At 52.1% G+C, this 19,436-nt stretch overlaps 2 protein-coding genes across 2 annotated transcripts; both read left to right on the top strand.

Annotated features, from left to right (window-relative positions):
- The first annotated feature begins 438 nt into the window (after nt 1-438).
- PPP2CB (protein phosphatase 2 catalytic subunit beta) lies at nt 439-13,535 on the top strand. Its single transcript, XM_027456112.3, has 7 exons — nt 439-638; nt 7,925-8,134; nt 8,399-8,572; nt 9,581-9,670; nt 11,226-11,387; nt 12,235-12,353; nt 12,948-13,535. The coding sequence occupies exons 1-7, from the start codon at nt 537-539 to the stop codon at nt 13,018-13,020; spliced, it is 930 nt and encodes a 309-aa protein (XP_027311913.1). The 5' UTR covers nt 439-536; the 3' UTR covers nt 13,021-13,535.
- A 125-nt stretch (nt 13,536-13,660) lies between these two features.
- On the top strand, nt 13,661-18,110 carry GSR (glutathione-disulfide reductase). Its single transcript, XM_005025125.6, has 13 exons — nt 13,661-13,840; nt 14,295-14,321; nt 14,819-14,907; nt 15,183-15,252; nt 15,362-15,509; nt 15,611-15,665; nt 15,950-16,049; nt 16,464-16,550; nt 16,664-16,825; nt 17,007-17,118; nt 17,192-17,323; nt 17,424-17,557; nt 17,718-18,110. The coding sequence occupies exons 1-13, from the start codon at nt 13,712-13,714 to the stop codon at nt 17,865-17,867; spliced, it is 1,395 nt and encodes a 464-aa protein (XP_005025182.3). The 5' UTR covers nt 13,661-13,711; the 3' UTR covers nt 17,868-18,110.
- Nucleotides 18,111-19,436: the final 1,326 nt, after the last annotated feature.

Genomic DNA, 19,436 nt, shown 5'->3' on the forward strand with positions numbered 1-19,436 from the left:
TACATAGAAACGTTCACACTTTGGTAGCAATTTAGGGCTGGCTGTGAGATGGATAAATAAAGCCCCAGCCTACAGGCAGGTGTTGGGAGAAGACTTTTAGGTACACCATAGCACGGAGTGGTTAAACCCCTACTGGGGCCAGCCTGCAGATGGGAGGCTTCATGCGCTCCTCCACAACATTTCAGCGCGGTGAGGCAGATTAACAACGCACAGTGCCAGGATTAAAGGAAGCTTTTATTACACCCCAAGTGCCACCAAGGCTTAGTGACAGCGTGAGGGCGCCTGCCATGCTCCTCAGGCACCGGGCACAGGGACGAAGCCCTAACAACGACGCTCGCTGTTCCTCAGGAGCCACAACCCCAGGGTTCCCCCCGGGGCATCTCGTCAGGCGGGCGGGCGCCATGACGGGGCGGGCACCATGACGGGGCGGCGCCATTAGGGGGCGGTGGGCCGGAAGTGCGCAGCGCCGGGGGGGCCGCCATTACGGGCAGCCGAGCAGGCCGCGGCCCCGGCCCCCGGCGGGCAGCGGCGCCGCCATGGAGGAGAAGAGCTTCACCAAGGAGCTGGACCAGTGGATCGAGCAGCTCAACGAGTGCCGGCAGCTGAGCGAGAGCCAGGTCCGCAGCCTCTGCGAGGAGGTGAGTGGGGGGCAGGGCTGCGGCGGGGGGTTGGGGTGGGAAGGAGGAGGAGGAGGAGGAGGAGGAGGAGGAGGAGGAGGAGGAGGAGGCCGAAGGGGCCGAAAATGGGGGCGGGAGGGGCGCTGGGGAGGCGGCCATGAATCGCCTCACGGCGGGAGGAGGGCTGCGGGCACCTGGTGGGGGGCCGGGGGGGTAGGGGAGCCGTGCTGCTGGGCTGGCCGGGCTAACACGGTGCTGGGGCGGAGAGGGACGTGGTTCGGGTTGGGACAGGCTTTCGGCGGGTGGATGGCGTGGTGCACGCTGTCAGGAGGTGATTTTGCCCGTCAGGAAGCAGGTCACGATGGGTTTGGCTTCAGAAGTTAAATGCCCGTGTGCGAGTGCGCTCCCTCAGGGCTGCAGTCCGTGGCAAAGTTAGGGTTTTCTTTGGGTTTAGGTAACGTGGCAAGACTGAAGAGGTGAATTGGGCTTCTTCACAATATGGGAGCAAAGATTGTGCTTTCTGTTTGCTTCCTGTCGCAGCAGCCAACAGAGACCGCTGCCACACACCCGGCGGTCCAGAGAACCTCTTTGCTGCCTTTCCCAGGCCAGCTAATAGCTGTCAGGCGCAGGAGGTAGAGCAGCGAGTCCAGCGCTCCCCTTAGCATCACGTTGCTTATGGCGAGGTTGCTGTTGTCATGCCGTTACTTGTGCATCTTGCTTAGCTTTCTCAGAAGCAAATCATCTTTTCTGATGCTCCTTCTTGGCAATGCACTTTGCCCAGTGACTGAACACCTTGGTGCCAGCTTTCAGAAGATGCAGGTTTTTTTTTTTCTCAGGTCTTTCTCAGCAGAAAGGGTCCACACCGCCACCCAGTAACGTGCCAGGGTACCCTTTGGAAAGGCGGGAGCTGTTTGAATGTCCCAGGCAGAGAGATGCTGTAGGACTCCAGGCTGTGGCTTCCTGGCAAACGCTTTTGCCAGCAGTCCTGACTTCTAGCTGGCCCTCCTAGCCTCTGTTTCCTTTTATCCTGTTCCCCTTTTTTCTTTTTTACCCCTGCTGGGACTGTCCATTTGCTTTAAAGGCTTTTTCTCTGTGTCAGCTCTGAGGGACTGTGGTGAGGAGGGCTGGTGTTGCAGCAGGGAGCAACAGCAGTCGCGTGAGGAGTAGACGTCTTGAAGAGCAAGCAAGAGCTCGTTGTGGCTGTGCTGTCTCTTGTGTCAAGCCCAGCTGATAAGCCTGAAAGAATTTATTAGTGTGTTCTGTGCCTCGCTCCCAGCTTTGCTGGTTCGGAACTGCACATTTCCCTTCTCAGGTAGCGTGGTTGATTAAGGAGCTGTGGCCGCTGTGTTTTCCAAAGCTGGAGGATACTCTAGCAGACTGGCTGCATGTCAGTGGTCACACAAAAAGCAGGGAGCTTGGCATGGCACATTGAGATTTGCAGGTGAGGGGGGTGTCAGCCATCCAAATAGCAGGTAGGAGCCTGAACCTTTGGGCAGGGTGGGATTCCTTTGATACAGATGCAAGCTATCACAGCACCTGGCTTTTCGGGAAGGATGCTGATAGCTGTTCAAAATGGCTTGGATGTGAAGTAAATGAGGTGGTCTTACTTGGCTTGTTCTTAAGCTTTTGAGGACTGGTTATGTGGTTTAGGTGGTAGGGGAAGGGAGCTCTGGGTTTTGTGGTCTTGCTGTTGGTGTGAAGCAGCTCTGCCTGAAAGCTTATTTGGTGCCCCTGAGATAATGATCGGAGAAACCTTTACCAACTTTCTCGCTTCTAAGTACTCCCTTTCACATGACTGATTTCGAAGAGGTTAAACACAGAGGTACCTCTTGCCTTGAGTTTAAATTCGTGAAAGACTTTGGTAATTTCAAAACAAAACTGAAAGGCTTATGTGAAAGTAGGAGGGGGCTGGGAATATCCCAGACTTGCTTGTGTGGGTTGTTCCTGGTTTAATTGCTGGCCTAATGGACAGTAATTGAGGAAAAGATTGGAGACAGCCAGGCCCATGGAGGGTATGAAAATTAGAAAGTTCTTGAAATTTGCACCTGTAAATCCACCTGCCTGATTACGACATAATTTTGGCAGCTAATCCATCATATATCCCGTATGCAGATAAGCAAGATGTCATCTGAAGACAACATGAAAACACTTGTTTGCTGTTCTGCTGCTCTTTAAAGTGAAAGCTGAGATCATTCTGACATTTAAATGATGATAAAAGGACAACAATTATCACCACTGGAGCTTGTAGGCATGAGAAGTGTTCCAGCATGTTGGGGGAATGGGCATCGGATGTCTTGCGTCTCACGCTGCTTAACTTCATTGTGGAAGACTCCTTGCAGAAGAAGGTTGTTAAAAACCCTTTCTAGCTCCTATTAAATAGGCAGTGAAAAATCTGTAGAGCTCTGCCTTGGATGCTTCATCGGGTGCAATGGCAGGTTTGTGTGCGTGCTGCTAGCTTTGAGCTCCTGCCCTTGGGCCCTGGTGGGAGGGTAGTGCAGCGCTTGCTGAGCTGCCTGTGAACTGGCACGGGTACTGCTGCCCCTCAGAACCTGCACTTTGGGCCCCTAGAGCCAGGCTGAAGGGCCAGGGAGGTGGATTTGCTCCATAGGAAGCACTTCCAAGTTTGGAAACAGTAAGCTTTAAATTCTTTGGATTTAGGGTTCAAGTCAGCAAAGAGGTGAGAGCCACCCGACTTATAATGAAATAAAACAGTTTTTCAGTGAAGTAATTAGATGGGGCATAAAGTAAAGCAAGTAAAAGGCTGCTTCTTAAATTAACCACAGGCAAACAACCCTCTCCTTAATTTCCTTTTTCTTCCATCCTTGGTCTTTGTATGTTGAAGAGGGGGCTGCGGACTCGTTGCAGTGAGCAGATTGGGAGCTTTGTGTTGTGAAGGGGTGGGAGGAGAAGGACTCTGATCACTAATGAAGACTTGCGCTTCTCATCCGGTTGTTGAACGGTGACTGTACACCGGTTCTTCAGGCAGCAGGAGCCAGTTGGTGCCCCGGGGAGCACTGCTGATACTGGCACGCATCTGTGATGTTTCTGCCCTCCGAGATTGTTTCACCCAAGAATAATCTCGCTAGAGCGAGCTCGTAGGCTCTTCTGCACTAATTGGTGGAATTAGTGTGAGAGATGAAGCCAAGTAGCATCCTGGCGGCTGTTCAAGCCATCTGAGCGTTGCGTTGAGCTGTGGCCAGCAGCATTTCATCTCTTCAGCAACAGAGTTCATCCTAGGGTATGCTGGCCCAGATGGCTCCAGGAGTGTGCCTCCCATTGGTGCTCGCTGTCACTCTTGGGGTGTCCTCTGCTGCCTTGCTGCTGGAGGGCAGCTCCACCGCTTGGGGAGAATCTGACTGCTTCTCGTGCAGGCCAGCCTCCTGGGGCAAATCCTGCGAGACTCTCCATCCTCAGCACGCCTGTTGACACGGTAGTTTGATCGATCACAGCTGACGAATTTTCGATGTGGAACTCCATAGCTGGTTTCTCTCTTTCTTGAAGTAAGAGCCTCTTAAAAATCAAGCTGAGATGGTGATGCAGGCGATGAATTTTCCAGAAGGAGCCGAGTCTCTGTGCTCTTGAAGGATCTCGTGTGCTGATCGGGTGCCTGGGGTCTCTGTTGTTCTCCAGGGAAAGCCTGAAGCTGAAAATCTGCCTCCTGGTTGGACGTTAATCCCCTCACCGATGGAGTCGGCCTGCGCAGCCTCGTAGACAGATCTGAGCAGCCAAGTGCTTGATGTGGATTTGATCGTTAAGTCTCTCACCGAGGGATTAGCCTCCTGGTGATCCTGCTGGTAGCCTCAGAGCCCGTGTAGCATCGCTGCTTTCGGAGCAGCGCATTAAGGGGTTGTGCCCAAGCACTGAAACCGCTCGGTTTCCTCTTGTGGGGACGGATGGATGATGCAGTAACATACGGGGGCTCCCTCCGTGCAGGTTGAGGGTGGGACAGCGTGCAGGCTCGTGTTCCTGCCCCCAGAGTCTGAAGCTGGGCAGGAGTGGGGCTCAGGTGATTGACAGGCGCACACCTCACAAAAGTAATGGGCTCTTCAGAGTAATTCTGAGCATGGACCTTGTAAATGTTGTGCTTAATGGAGGCGTACTTGATAAGAATAGCTAAAAGCTCCTCCTTTTCATTGTGACCTGGGGGGTGTTTTCCATCCAAAACAAAGGCAACGCGCTTAGGAAGTCGATGTGTTAATCGCCGTTGTCTAAAACAAAATAGCTAAAATATGACTTTAATAATTACTTAACAGCCATCGGAAGTCAGTAAACAACAGTCGAGCAGGGCAGCTCTCCTCGCATCAGCTTCTTCCTTTCCTTGCTCTGTAATGTGCTTTTATTATTTTAAGCCTTTTTGCTGTAGTCTTAGCCCTGCATGGTGAAATGTGCGAGCAGAGCGCGCTGATTAATTGCAGCTTTTCTGGGATGTTTTTAACGATGCTTAAGATTTTAAAGGTCTTGTTCTGCCTTAGACAGTCACGTGAGGACGATCTCATGTGGTCAGCTCAGTTCCCAAGCCTGATTTGAACCATCTCTGCAGCATTAAAATGACAAACTTCATTTTTCATGCGTGTGTACGTCCACAGAGTAAGCTAAAACGGGCTAACCAGTAACAGCTGGTAGGCAGCTTAAGGAGCTGCTGCTCTTCAGCTAACAGCTCCTCCTCTGCCCTGAAGGGAAACTTCTAGATGCTCCTAGTAACCAACGTTTCAGGAGTTGTGCTAGCCCACCTTCCTAAAACACATTTAACGGGAGCCTGTTCCACGCAGTACTGTGCGAGAGGAGCTCTTCCCTGCTCCCTGCGTGCTGCTTTACCTCTGTGTGGTTGGGATGTGTGTGGGTTGAGACACTGGTGAGTGTGCTTTGTGTCTGTGTTGTGACCCGCATCTCGTTCCCAGAAGCCTCAAGGAAGGCTGCTTGCTCTTACGCAGCGGGGAAAGGAGCAGCACGCGTGATAGGAAAAGGCAGAAAACCCCTAACACCTTTTGTGGTGAAGTTCACTCCAGTTTGTGGTGAAACCCCGTCTCCTGCTTCGTGCAACATATGTCTGAACACACTGAGCAAATGTTTTGTGACTGTGTTTTGTATCCTTCTCTCACAGAGGGTAGAAGCTCTCGGGAGGCGTTGAAGGTGCTTTTAAAGATGTGAACAGGGAGAATTCCAGTAGGGCTGCAACACATTAAGCGGTTTCCAGTCCTGGTAGAGCTGCAAGGTAAACTCCACCTCACCAGCTGTGCGTGCAGGGTCAGGGTCACATCCCTTGGGTTACCTTCCGTGCAGGTGGCATGCTGGGTGCTGCTCTAGCCCTTGACTGCCTGGGATGTAGTGACTCTTTGTGAATATACACTTTCCTTAGAGGAGGCTAGGCAGCTGGCTGTGAAGAGCAACAGTGTGAGGACAGGTGTGCTTGGGGAGCTCGTGGGGGATGTCCTCAGTAATCAGCTCCTTCCTGGTAGCGGCTGGTGGGACCCACATCAGCCTGAGTGCAGGGACTTGGGGAACGGTCCGATCATTGCCTGCAGGTGACTGTTCTGCACGCTCATCCCTCTGCTCCAGATCTGAGGGAGCCTGCCTGCGGGTGCTCCTTGTGCCTCCCTTGTGCCTGGAGCTCTGATCTACATCAGCTGATGAGCCTGGAGGCAGCAAAACAAACGTGGTATTTGGTAACCGTAATAAGGTAATGCAGATCTGCTAATTACAGCCGTGTAATTTAGCTGGATGCAGGGAAAGAGATGACTAAATCCAGGGATGCCTTCCCTCCATCTGTGGTCATTTTGTTGCCAGCTGGTTGTGGCTGGGGAAGCTGATGGTAGCTCCGTAGGTTTCAATTGCCTCTGAGTTTGCTCTTCCACTTGTATATGACCTGCTGTCAGAAAAATTTGTTAAACTGTTGTGCTCGGAAGAGGATGGCAAGCCTGGCAGGCAGAAAGCCCCCTGGGCTAGAGAAGTGCCTCTCGCTTATGCTGTGAGGTTCTGTGCCAGGGTAGCAAAGGTAACTTCAGGAACACTTACTTTCCTCGGTGGCTTCAGCAAGAAGACATCAGCTCCTCTCAGCGGAGATGGAGTTTTTGGGGGTGCTGGGGCACTGCTGCTCGCAGTGTTTCCATGGCGCAGACCTGCCTCTGCGAAATCCTGGCCCTGGGACAGCATGCTGGGTTTCTGGGTGTGCAGCGACGGGGGGAAGCGTGAGGGATGCCAGAGGAGGAGGGCAGTGAGGAGCAGCTGTCAGTGCTGGCAGAGGAGCTGCGGGAGCCTGCTGCTGTGCTGCCAGCGAAGGCAGCGACGCGTTGGGTTCCAGGCGGCTGTGTGGGATGGAGAGCGATCGGCTGAGCAGCCAGGGTGGTAGCCAGCCTGAGGGGTGGCAGGAGGGAGCCCGAGCATGAGCACGTCGTGGTAAGTCAGCTGGCATCTCGAGGACGCCTAGGGGGTCATGGTTTTACAACAAGTGCAGGGATAAGATAGCATCTAGCTTTATGTATGCTTTTGCAAATCAAGTTGCTCAAAAAAAATACATAATAGCTGCTTGGGTGGTGATCTGCATGGTCTCCTCTGGTATTTCTGCCCAGACAGCAAGATTATTGACTGACCTGTCTTCACACAGCTCTCACACTGAACCCGTGCTGACAGGATGGGAGCTGGCCAGTGATTCAGCTGTGGTTCTCGAGGTAAAAACTTCTAGGCATCGTGAGGCTGAGCAGTGCTTGATGTTGGCAGTCAGACGAGAGTGCTGAGCACTGCTGTAGCTCACGTGGTTGAAATGAGCTGACCTGAGCTCTCTTGAAGGTGTAGATGGAGAAATCTGTCACAGGACTGGTATGTTTCTAAAAAAAGAGTTGTGTTCAGGGTGCTGTCTGCCTGTGATGCTGATGGAAGTTACTGGAATAACGCTTCATCTTGCTGTGTTCAGAAGACAATTAGTCTTCAGAAACAATTGGAGAGGATTTTTGGATGAACCCCGTCAGTGATGGAAGTCATATGCAGTACTTGCCTTGAAGTTCACACTCCTTAATTTCAGGCTGAGAAAGAAGAAAACGTATTTCTTTGACTTTGTACCTCAGTGTGCCAATAAATAATAAAATCTACATGACCTGGCCTCGAAGGAGCACAATTGCTCATCTTGTGCAGTGATTTGTAACGTGCCCTTTGTCTTTGCTTACTCAACAAGCTGCTTTTCCGGTGGTCATCTGGAAGGGAGCCACCAGAGGGAAATTGAATTTCCCATGCAAATGCAGTGGATTAACTTCTGCACCTGCCTGTGATAGAGCTTCCTATGCTTTTGCTCTGTATATTCTTTTTTTCCTTGCTAGGCTAAAGAAATTCTTACGAAAGAATCAAATGTGCAAGAGGTACGCTGCCCGGTCACCGTCTGTGGGGATGTCCACGGCCAATTCCACGATCTTATGGAACTCTTTCGAATCGGTGGGAAGTCGCCAGACACAAATTACCTGTTCATGGGAGACTACGTGGACAGAGGCTACTACTCGGTGGAAACAGTGACTCTCCTAGTAGCATTAAAGGTATGACTGGATAGCGTTTTTTATGGTAACCTTGGACAAGCTTGTGGTTTTGGGGAGATGTGGAAGAATTGCTCCCCTCATTGACATTGTGGTTTGCTGGAGCTCAATGGATGCCAGTTGAATGTGTTAATGGAAAACGTTTTATGTAACAGAGCTCAGTGCTTACCTGCTACTCAAAACCTCTTCTTAGTATTTCTTTCCATACTCGTCATCCAATTCTTGTGTTAAAAGCTGGTTGTGTTATTTTTTTGTTGTTGTCAATAGGTGCGTTACCCAAAACGCATTACGATACTGAGGGGAAACCACGAAAGCAGACAAATTACACAGGTGTATGGCTTTTACGATGAATGTCTGCGAAAGTATGGCAATGCCAATGTCTGGAAGTATTTCACAGATCTGTTTGATTATCTCCCGCTTACAGCTCTAGTAGATGGCCAGGTAAGCTTTTGTGCCTTGAATAAGGAAAACTGCCCATTTTGTAGTGTGAGGAACAAAGCTGTGTTTTTGCAGTAGAGAACAAATTTTCTGTATTCCATGGCAGTTGTGTAGTCATAGTAAAGAGAAATGCTAAGTAGATAAGTAGACAGTAGAAGGCCTCACTGTTCCAAAATAAGGTAGAAGCTTGAGAAAAACAGGATGAGTGGTGTGAGAACAGTAAAACAAAGATCACAAGTTCTCAAAATATCAGAAAGGAGAAATTAAAGGGCTGAAAAAAGAAAAATTGTACATGCATGGTATAGAGGAGCATCAAGTAGCTTGTGAACCTGTAGTACTCTGCCAATGAGGAAATGGGAGGTGATCAGGCGTTGGATAATAGGGAATAAAAGGTTATGATTTGTTTACTAAAATGTGCTCCTGACTGACAGGACGCCCGCCATTGCAATCGTGAATAAAATAGCTTCACAGACGGTCCTGTCTGAAGAAAATTATTTGAGATTTCTCTCACATTAGTGCAGCACAGGCTGTGTGGTCTGACCTGTACACAAACAGTCTCAAACAAGCTCTCTTAGCATGTGTCTGGAATTATTTTAAAGCCAGTGGATTTACTGTGGATTTGGGGAAGAATTTGGTATGGTAGTAACACAGGTTGATGGAGCAGCAACGCCTTGGCACCTGCTGCTAAAGGAATGCAGGTAGGGTTTATCTGAAAGGACTCCCTGACAACTGGGAGTCATCTTGTGATGTGCTGTGTGAGTCGAGGTATTGCTATGAGTCAAGCTAGTCTTGAAACTGAAGGCATGTTATCTCTGTAGCTCTGATATTTGTATGCAATGTGCACCCTTTTGGTTTTGTTTCCATCTGTGGGAATTAAATCTGGTTTCCCTGCTGCGAGGGTGAGGCCACTGTAATTGCAAAAGAATGATAAAGTTAAAACCAGCTATTTCTGAGATGAGGCTTCACAGCACGGATGCGCTGAACGGATTATTCCTTTTTTTCCTGCCGTAGATATTCTGTCTCCACGGTGGCCTCTCTCCATCCATAGATACACTGGATCATATCAGGGCTCTGGACCGCCTGCAGGAAGTTCCACATGAGGTAACAGGAAAGGAGATCCATTGTAATTTTAGATATGTTTGCTGGAAATGCAAATACGTAGTCATGTGGAAATCCATTTGCACAGTGAGACGCTGTTACACAGCAGATTATTGCCTCCATAAGAGCTAGAGCAGATGAACATTCATTTGGGCAAAACACACCCAAGTCAATATGCTTTGATTGTAGCAGTCTGTAAAAGGAGAGCTGTGGGGTTTTCACAGCTGTTTTTTTGCAGAAACACAGATTTTCTCGACTGTCATGCTGACTCAGAGTTGTATTGGCAAGGGAAAGTGCCTGCTGCCTTCAGCCTCATTGCAGACTTCCTTGTGAACCAACCACTGCCATGTGAAACTGTGTCATGTCACCACCCCTCCTTCCCACCCAGCTCTTCCTGTGTTGTTTCACCTTGTTTGTTGTTACCCTGTTTTTCTGGGGACCTGACAAAGTCGGATGGGGCCTGTGGGATATGCTGATGTACATGGAGCAGCCAGGGGGTGCCAGCTGGACCAAAGGAAGCACCTTCTGAGCTCCTAGGCTTGCAAATAACTGTGTTGTCTGGGTGGTTGGAGCTTGCAAATGGTCTTATTTACTCTCTGATTTAAAAAAAAAAAAAAAAAAGCAACATTACTCATCCTGAGAAGTTGTGGGTACAGGAGCAAGAACAATGCCGCAAGGTCTGCCTAAGCCTTCAAAAAACCTGAAATAAGCTGTTTAAATTACTCCCAGAATTAGGAGGCTGCCTGCTGGGGCTTCTGACTGTAGAGAGCTAAAATGATCGTTTTCTTGTTCCGGAGCTTCCATAGTCTTATGCTGCATATGTGTGCTGAAATCTGACTTTCCTGAGCACCTCCATGTGTGATCCCTACCACAGAGCTGGGTTCAGTGGGTCGGAGACAGCGGCGGGCTTGGGTAAGGACTGGGGACTTATTTCTGCCCCACAGCTTCTGAATAGCTCAGCAAGAAAAGCCCCTGAGCTTAATTTGTGCCTGTTAGATGTATTCCAGGGTACTTCTGAATTTGTAAAGTCCAACAATCAACAGCTCAGGAGAGGAAAAGAAATGCTTAGTACACTGCCAGAGAGGCTGCTCAAGATTTACCATCAATCTCTTGAACAGTTCACAACCTCCTGTGGGTCATTTCCATTCCTTTAATTTATTGCAAAGTGGCTGGCATTAACGAACCCTTTGTGCATCCTCGGACTCACGTACCTTCTCATGTGGCCTTTATTACACCACGAGTCAGGAGCGAGTATCAGATCTGCTCTCCATGCCTCTGCAGCTCTGAGATGGTAAACGGTGTGCTTGGAGGAGGAGGTGGAATGGTTTTCTGGTAGCATGGGCTCCTTTCTCAGCTGTGTGCATATTCCTGTCGTGTGAGAGGATGTTGTCTGATTCAGTGAGTGTGATGTGAGGTATGTCAGATAAACGTGTGTGGCTTGTGCAGAGAAGAACATGCAGGCAGTCTTTTTACTGTAAATAAACTGTTTTACAAGTGTGTTTTTATAACCATCTTGCTAGCAAAAGGAAAGCTAACGAAGAAGCTTATCTCTTTCAAGGGTCCAATGTGTGATCTGTTATGGTCGGATCCAGATGATCGTGGTGGCTGGGGTATATCTCCACGTGGTGCTGGCTACACATTTGGGCAAGACATTTCCGAAACATTTAACCATGCCAATGGTCTTACACTGGTTTCCCGTGCTCATCAACTCGTCATGGAGGTAGGGCAAGCACTTTCTGGTAGGCAAAGATAAAAAATGAAGGTAGATGAAAATTCTTATCCATCTTGTGAGATCTGCTGATGGGTTTGCATAAGCTGACATCTGAAGGCTAAGCAGGTAAACACCTAAGACGGATTTTAATCATGTGAAGGCAACAAGCAATGTAAACCTATGAGCTTTGACCTGCTGTGTAAATAGGGGGGGTTCTCCCTCCCCTTCTGCGAACACATTGCCGAAGAGACCCCGCCATACCCCATTTGTGGAAGCAATAATCTCCTTACACACTGACTGCTCTACTTAGACTGCTGGTATTTTAAACACACTGTCCTGTAACACACAGCACTCAGATATGGCAGGGATTAAGCCCTAATTTTGGCTGTTGATAGGCTATTCTGGTATGTCTTGGTGGAAAAATGCCAGGTGGGTCAGTGGAGCAGGCTTATTTTTAAATCCAGTTCAAGCAGATCCTGGAGGTAGCCGTGTCCCTTGCAGGTGAGCCAGCAAATTCTCATTTGTGGTGAACAAAGCCTGAGGGCTTATCTAAAAATCTCTAGCTTTCCTTCTTGTATGAGCCGTAACTTGCGTGCAAAATGAATAAATCCACAAGTGGCACACAGCTATCTTCTCTCTGAATGGATGAAACTGTTAAATCCAGGTAAACGCAGCTTGTTCGTGCTGAGGAGTGCTTTTTGGAAATGGAATTTTAAGATGAAAGTCAAGTTTGTTGAAAACACATGGAAAAAACAGTGTTTCACAAATGCCTCAAAACATTTCAGGTGGTAAGAGGAAATCCAGATGGACTGAGGGTGGAGGTTTAACAGAGACCTCTCTTCTCTTTCTCTGGCAGGGTTATAACTGGTGCCACGACCGAAACGTGGTTACCATTTTCAGTGCGCCCAATTACTGTTACCGTTGTGGGAACCAGGCTGCTATCATGGAACTAGATGACACTTTAAAATATTCCTTGTGAGTAACCTGGCTTGAGCTGTTCTCTCTTCCTACCTAACCACTGTGGGCTGTGAGCAAAGTCTGATCCTTTCCAAGGGGGTTCTTTCATGAAAAGCAAGCTTAAACCACTCTGGTTTTAACAGGGTGTGCTCTTCCTGCAAGAAGGTATTGGTGAAAAAAAAAAAAAGTAGCAAGTTGGGCTCTTAAAAGCTTTTCTCAGGTGCTTCTTTTTCTCTCTTTTCTGGCTCTGAAACTTTGGACCTTTGTCTTTTTTCTTTTTTTTTTTTATTTGTTAGCACTAACCTTGTTAAAGGTTGGTGAGATTCTGAATTTGGCTGGCCTCCTGTGAAAGCAGCAGTGGGCTGCCTGGTGATGTTCACTCTGTGAGTAGCTTTTCTACTGATGGCTGAGCTTGCCTCCTGCTGGTCATTTGTTTTAGGACCTCATGTGTCCTTCAGCTTTAGATTTGGGGTGGCGGGAGGTCTGGGACACCTCATGCAGAAGCCACTGGGAAAATAAAATGATAGCAGCAGGAGGGTGAGTCTTGTGTTTGTGGTATTGAAAACTGCCTTGTGTGGAGGCAGGGAAGTGACCCCTTTTTCTTCTCCACAGCCTTCAGTTTGACCCAGCACCTCGTCGTGGAGAGCCTCATGTTACCCGTCGTACCCCAGACTACTTCCTGTAAACCTCTCCTAACCTTTGTAGAAGGAAATACACCTGGCATTTTAAAAAAGCAACAATATTTACGTGTTTCTGTACGAAATCGGGGTTCGTCTCAATTTACAATCCCTATCACGGACCAAAATGTGCCATACTGAGGATGAAGAGCATTTAGCACAACTTGAGACTGAATTCCTTACAACACTATATATCCTGTACCAATCAGTCCAACAGTCAGTTTGCCTGCTGTATTTGTAGTCTTTTTTTTTTTTTCTGGACTGTTCAGAGAAGAGAAGGTAACTCTAACACTTCCATCTCCTTTTATGCTTATTTGTAAATTTTTAGTTCTAGTGTTTAACTGGCATGAATTAGCGTTTTGGAGTTTTATTTTTAAGGGAAATGCACACTAACTTCTTACCCCCTCCCCCCCACTCTTTATTTTATTGAAAGACGATGGGCCGAACTGGAGAAAGGAAGCAATTCCTGCTTTTGGGAGTACGTTGTCATAACCCGGAATAAAGCGTTCCCTTTTTAGCTCGATTCCCGCTCTGTGTCGCTCCCGTTTCTCTGCTCCCGCTCCGCCTTGCTCGTCACGGAAGCCCTTTGCCACCCGCTCGCTGTACCCGAGCAATAAACTCGCCCTTCTCTGGTGCTGCGCTCCTGGGGGGCGGGCCGGGGGCGGCGCTGGGCTGAGCCGAGCAGAGCTGAGCCAAGCCATGGCGGCGGCCGCCTACGAGCTGCTGGTGCTGGGAGGTGGCTCGGGAGGGCTGGCCGGGGCTCGCCGAGCCGCAGAGCTGGGTGCCCGCGTCGCCCTGGTGGAGCCGCGCCGCCTGGGGGGCACCTGCGTGAGTCGGGGACCGGGGAACCCCTGTGGGGCTGGGGGGAGCTGTCCCACTCACGCCATCCCTCGCACGGGCTAACTTGGGTGGTGGGGAGGACGAGGTGCTGCTGCCAGGGTGACGCCAGCCTCAGGCTTCCCCTCCCCAAATGTGGGGAAGCGGCAGCGAGCGGCGAGCTCCCGGTGGATCCGCTCGGAGCCGCTACTTTACAGGCGAGCAGCGCGCACCTTCCGTGTTCTCCCTCAAGGAAGTGAAGGGCTACGAATAAACCACGAGGCCTCAAGGCTCCGCTCGTGGCTGCGGATGGGAATGCGCTGCCCTGCCTGCTGCTCTGCCTGCCTCTGCCTGGCAGGGCACGGAGCGGTGCCGTGTTCGCTACTGGCCCCGTGCAGGTGCTCTCTGGAGCATCACCTCACAGAAATTAGGTGCTGCACTAAGACTCACTCTTCTTTCCTCGCAGGTCAACGTTGGATGTGTGCCAAAAAAGGTGAGCGGGTGCTTTCGTGGTCATTTATAACGTGTTACCTGCCCTGGGTTTGTTGTGGGTCCGGGCACAGCCCCCTGTGCCTGGGGTTTCTCTCTGAGGGAAATGCCAGGAATTGCTGGGGCACAGCTGGCGGGGAGGAGGGCGCGGGGAGGAAGCAGGGCTTGGAAAGTGTTGAGCAACCAGAGCACCCAGACCCGTGTCCTGTGGGCTGGCCCGGGCAGAGGCAAGGCATCAGGAAGCAGGGCACATGTGCAGCTGGGATAAAATCCCGGTGGCATGAAGCCAGCGCAGCCAAGGTTAATCACCCCGTGTGTAAAAGGCTGCTCGGGAGGCAGCGGGAGCCACGTTGCCTTCATGCAGAGGCCGGGCACTTGCTGCGACAGGCCTCGGGGGCCCCACGGCGTTTGTGGTTTTCCTGAAACCTCGCCAGCCTGCCTGGCGCAACGGGCACGTCCCGGGGCAGGGGCGCTGAGCGGGGCCTGGCTCTGTGCGAGCAGGTGATGTGGAACGCCGCCGTGCACGCAGAGTTCATCCACGACCACCCCGACTACGGCTTCGAGACGTCCGGCGTCAGGTTTAACTGGAGGTGAGGTGGTGGTGGCTTCACCCGCGGCTACCTGGAGGGGGACAAGGGGCTGGGGCTCGGGGAACGGCTCCCCAAAAGCCGGGAGGGGGCTGCCAGCCCCAGCAGGGAAGGCAGGGAGCAGCACGGGTGTCAGCGGGAAGGCGCCTGCCTGCTGCGTAACTCGAGGCTGGTTTATTTTGTGGCTCGTTTGCCACGTACTGAGGGGATAGAGCGTTTCAGCTGAGCTCAGTGGCTTTTTTAGCTGGCAGCCGTGATAAACTCCCACTTTGTTCCAGAACCATTAAAGAGAAGCGCGACGCTTACGTGAGACGCCTGAATGAGATCTATGAAAATAACTTAAACAAGGTGGGGGCACCTGTATTCCCTGCTGGCCTGGACGCAGTCCCTTCTGTGCGTCTTCTGTCTGTATCTGCTGCTTGTGCACCAACGGGGCTCCCTGCTGTTCCCCCCGCAGGCTCACATTGACATCATCCACGGCTACGGCAAGTTCACCGCCGATCCGGAGCCCACCATCGAGGTCAATGGTAAAAAATACACAGCTCCTCACATCCTCATCGCCACGGGCGGGTTCCCCTCGGTGCCCCCGGACAGCGAGGTTCCTGGTGAGTCCCCGCACGGCATGAGTGGTGCTGTGAAAGCAAATGATGCAGCTGCGGGGCTGTGGAGAGCCCCTCTGTGGTAAAACTACTGTGCTGCTTTGCAGGAGCCAGCCTGGGCATAACCAGCGATGGGTTCTTCGAGCTGGAGGAGCTGCCCAGGTAAGGTGGGGCGTCCCCCAGCCTGCCTGGGGATGGAGCAGGGAGGTGGAGCTGGTGCTCGGTGGCTTATCCAGAGCTCCTGCCCGTGGTCACCCAGAGCTTCTTGGCTGTGCTCAGATGTTGCACAGGCTGCTGTTTTGCAAGGCTTCCGCTGCTGTGGCACCCAAAACGAGCTGCTCAGGACCTCTGTCCTTAGTCTGGGCACAGGAGAAGCTGCCAGCCTTTGGGTGCACGTGCTTGTCGGGCTCCAAATGCACACCTGTGGCATCGTCGCTTCTCTGCAGGCGCAGCGTGATCGTTGGCGCGGGGTACATCGCGGTGGAAATCGCGGGGATCCTTTCCACGCTGGGATCCAAGTCCTCCTTGCTGATCCGTCGGGATAAGGTACCGCTGCTGGCCAGCCCCACGGTGCCTCCCATCGTTGCTGCATCCTGGCCAGCCGCAGATCTGCGGTGGGGCAGCCAGGAAGGCTCGGGGCAGGAGGCAGAGCAGAGGCGTGCTGCCGAGCCCATCCCGGCAGCCACAGTGCGTGCAGAGAGTTTCTGCAGCAGTGCATGCCAGGGCACCTGCTTCCCCGAGCCTCGTGCTGAGTCATGGCCTGAAGAAAGAAAGATAATTACGATATTAAAAAAAAAAAAGTAAACAAAGGAGAGCTTTGTTATCAAGCGGAAGCATCACTTTTCTGTGGCTGAGTGAGGCAAGAGTGCAGGCAGAAGGGGGATGTGGGCGGAGGGGGCTGTCGGGCAGTGCCCCAGCATGCGGTCCATCCTCTCAGAGGGCTGTGTGGTCCCTGCCCAGGTCCTGAGGATGTTTGACTCGCTGGTCAGCACAAACTGCACGCAGGAGCTGGAGAACACCGGGGTCGATGTCTGGAAGCACTCACGGGTATGGACACTTGCTGGGGACATGCGGGCCAGCAGGGCAGCACCCCAAGCGAGGGTGTCTGCTCGCTGAACCTCTCAGCACCTTCTCACCACGGCCTCGGGTTGCTTCCGCAGGTCCATGCTGTCACCAAGTGCCCCAGTGGCTTGCTGGAGGTGACGGTGATGTCCTCAGCGCCTGGCCACAAGCCAGTGATGGAGGTGATCCGGGATGTGGACTGCCTACTATGGGCCGTCGGGCGGGAGCCAAACTCAAAGGACCTGTGCCTGGACCGTGTGGTGAGACGGGAACATGTGTCCTTCCCCTTGGGCATCATGGGCAGAGCTTCTCGGAGCCATGTGGAACCGTGAAAAGTGTTGCACGTCCATGCTGGACTTGGTTCCTCCATCAGGAGACCTTCGGGTTGCTGTGAGGACCACAGGGTCCCAAGTGCCAACACAGATGGTGTTCTCCTGGCAGGGCGTGGAGGTGGATGCTCGGGGCCATGTGGTGGTGGACAAGTTCCAGAACACCTCCAGGAAGGGAGTCTACGCTGTTGGAGATGTCTGCGGCAGAGCCCTCCTCACCCCAGGTGCGTGCTGGTGCCCCCCATCCCCTTGTTCTCCAGCCAGGCCAGGTCTCAGGCTCCCTGTGCCTCTCCATAGTGGCCATCGCGGCCGGGAGGAAGCTGGCGCACCGGCTCTTTGGGGGCCAGCGGGATGCCCATCTGGACTACAGCAACATCCCCACTGTTGTCTTCAGCCACCCACCCATCGGGACCGTGGGCCTCACTGAAGGTAAGGGTGGGATGAGCTGCTGGGAGGCCTTAAGTCACTTCCAGTGCTTGTGTGGAGAAACAGGCTGGGGAAACCAACGCACGGTGCCTTTTGTTGGCAGATGAAGCCATCTCTACACATGGGAAGGACAATGTGAAGATCTACACCACGTCCTTCACCCCCTTGTACCACGCAGTCACCCAGAGGAAGGTGAAGTGCGTGATGAAGCTGGTGTGTGCCGGCAAGGAGGAAAAGGTGTGTGGAGGGGGACTTGAGTGTCCTTGTCCAGGGGGATGTGGGGGCCCCTGGTGAGGACCTCACTGCTGGGAACGCCACTGGCTGTCCACACGGTGGTGTCCAGTGGTGGTGGCATGTGTCCTTGCCACAAGCCTGACCTCTTGCTTCTTACTGGAAGGTGGTGGGGCTGCACATGCAAGGCCTGGGCTGCGATGAAATGCTGCAGGGCTTCGCCGTGGCCATCAAAATGGGAGCCACCAAGGCCGACTTTGACAACACGGTCGCCATTCATCCTACTTCAGCAGAGGAGCTGGTGACGATGCGCTGAAACATGGGACTGACTGGTGGCAGCTGAGGCAAAGGAGCCAGCTGCCACCTCTTGGCACTACCTCCTCTCTGCAAGCCAATCACATGAGGAAATGCTCAGATGAATTCGCATTGGTAGTAGGGATTTTTTTTATGTCTTAAACATTGCCTAAATCTCAGCCAGGTGCTCAGAGAGCAATGCATCAGTAGAATCAGTGTGGTATGATTTAAAGTGGAAAATAAATGCGGTGATGCTGGAAAGCTTCTCCTTTGTGCATAGTAGTTATGGACTGAGCTGCACGAGGCAGGAGTAGGCTCTGGGGCATTGTCCCAGCTCCAGGGGACAAGGGCAGGGAGCCAGAACCATGTCTTCTGGGCACAGAAAGGGGATGATGAAGGACCTAAGCCCATAATAGGGGAACATCACATGTGTTGTTGAAAAGGATGAAACAGAGGACTCTGGAAACCACTAGGCAGAGAGGCTGACTGCCCAATGACACCATGGAGTGGATCCTCCTGGAAGCCATGTGGAAATGTATGGAGGGCAGAGTGGAGATTAGAATCATAGAATCATCTAGGTAGGAAAAGACCTCCACCATCATCAAGTCCACCGTGCCAGTGGACATGGGAAGAGCTACTGGTGTCACCTACATGTCCTTCTGCGAGATCTTGGGCATAGTCCCACCCACCATCCCTGCTCTGGAGAGAGACAAATTTAACGGATGGACTATTCAATGGACAGGGAAGCGGCAGGATGGCTGCATCCAGAGAGTCACCATCCATGGCTCAGTGTCACGGTGGAGACCAAGGATGAGCGCTGTCCCTTGGGTGTGCTGGGACAAGTGCTGTTTGTTATCTCTATTAACAGTGTGGGCAGCGGGACTGAGCACACCTTCTGCAAGTAGGCGGGCAATGCCAAGCTGAGCAGGCAGAGGGACAGGGACAGCCCCGTGAAGCCCACCGGGACCAAGCCCACGGGGCGCAGCTCCCTGCGGGGACCGGCCCCGCGCGGCGCCGCCATTACGCGGCCACAGCCCAGGGCGCCCGCGCGGGGCGGGGCCCCGCGGCCGCCATCTTCCCTCCTCCCTAACGGTGTCCCGGTGCCGGGGGGGACCGGGGGGGACCGGGGGGAACCGGGGGGGGAGCGGGGGATGGAGCCGGGGCCATGGCGGCTGTGTGGGGCCGGGGGACGCTGGGTGGGCTGGGCTGTGCGATACTGGTGCGGTGTTTGGGTAACTGCAGCTGGAGGGAGCCGCGAGCTGCAGGCAGAGGGAGCCGGGGATGCCCGGGGCTAACCCAAGCGAGAAATACGAAGTGAATAATCCATGCATTAAAACACACAACCACAGCATGCAGTAGTCAAGTTATGACAGTGATTGATTTATGATCTTGTATAAAGCCCAGATCGCGGCAACAATTAAGTGCTATAATGAGTTTGAGACAGCCAGAACTAATAAATAAATAAATGCAAACTAAATTAGTCAATATTTTTACAATGCACAACTATACAGCATTCAATAATAATACTCAAGCTATGACAATGATTGATTGGTGACCTTGTCTGAAGCTCAGATCGCTTTCACAAGCACCA

Source organism: Anas platyrhynchos, chromosome 4 (assembly GCF_047663525.1).
Source record: "Anas platyrhynchos isolate ZD024472 breed Pekin duck chromosome 4, IASCAAS_PekinDuck_T2T, whole genome shotgun sequence".
NCBI lineage: Eukaryota > Metazoa > Chordata > Aves > Anseriformes > Anatidae > Anas > Anas platyrhynchos.

Bases quoted from the DNA above. Each gene is read 5' to 3' on its own strand.
- PPP2CB (XM_027456112.3), top strand. From the start codon at position 537: ATGGAGGAGAAGAGCTTCACCAAGGAGCTGGACCAGTGGATCGAGCAG. The intron at 8,135-8,398 runs GTATGACTGGAT...TGTTGTCAATAG, and splicing joins CTCTCCTAGTAGCATTAAAG to GTGCGTTACCCAAAACGCAT. The intron at 11,388-12,234 runs GTAGGGCAAGCA...TTTCTCTGGCAG, and splicing joins CTCATCAACTCGTCATGGAG to GGTTATAACTGGTGCCACGA.
- GSR (XM_005025125.6), top strand. From the start codon at position 13,712: ATGGCGGCGGCCGCCTACGAGCTGCTGGTGCTGGGAGGTGGCTCGGGA. The intron at 15,253-15,361 runs GTGGGGGCACCT...TTCCCCCCGCAG, and splicing joins ATGAAAATAACTTAAACAAG to GCTCACATTGACATCATCCA. The intron at 17,324-17,423 runs GTAAGGGTGGGA...TTTTGTTGGCAG, and splicing joins GACCGTGGGCCTCACTGAAG to ATGAAGCCATCTCTACACAT.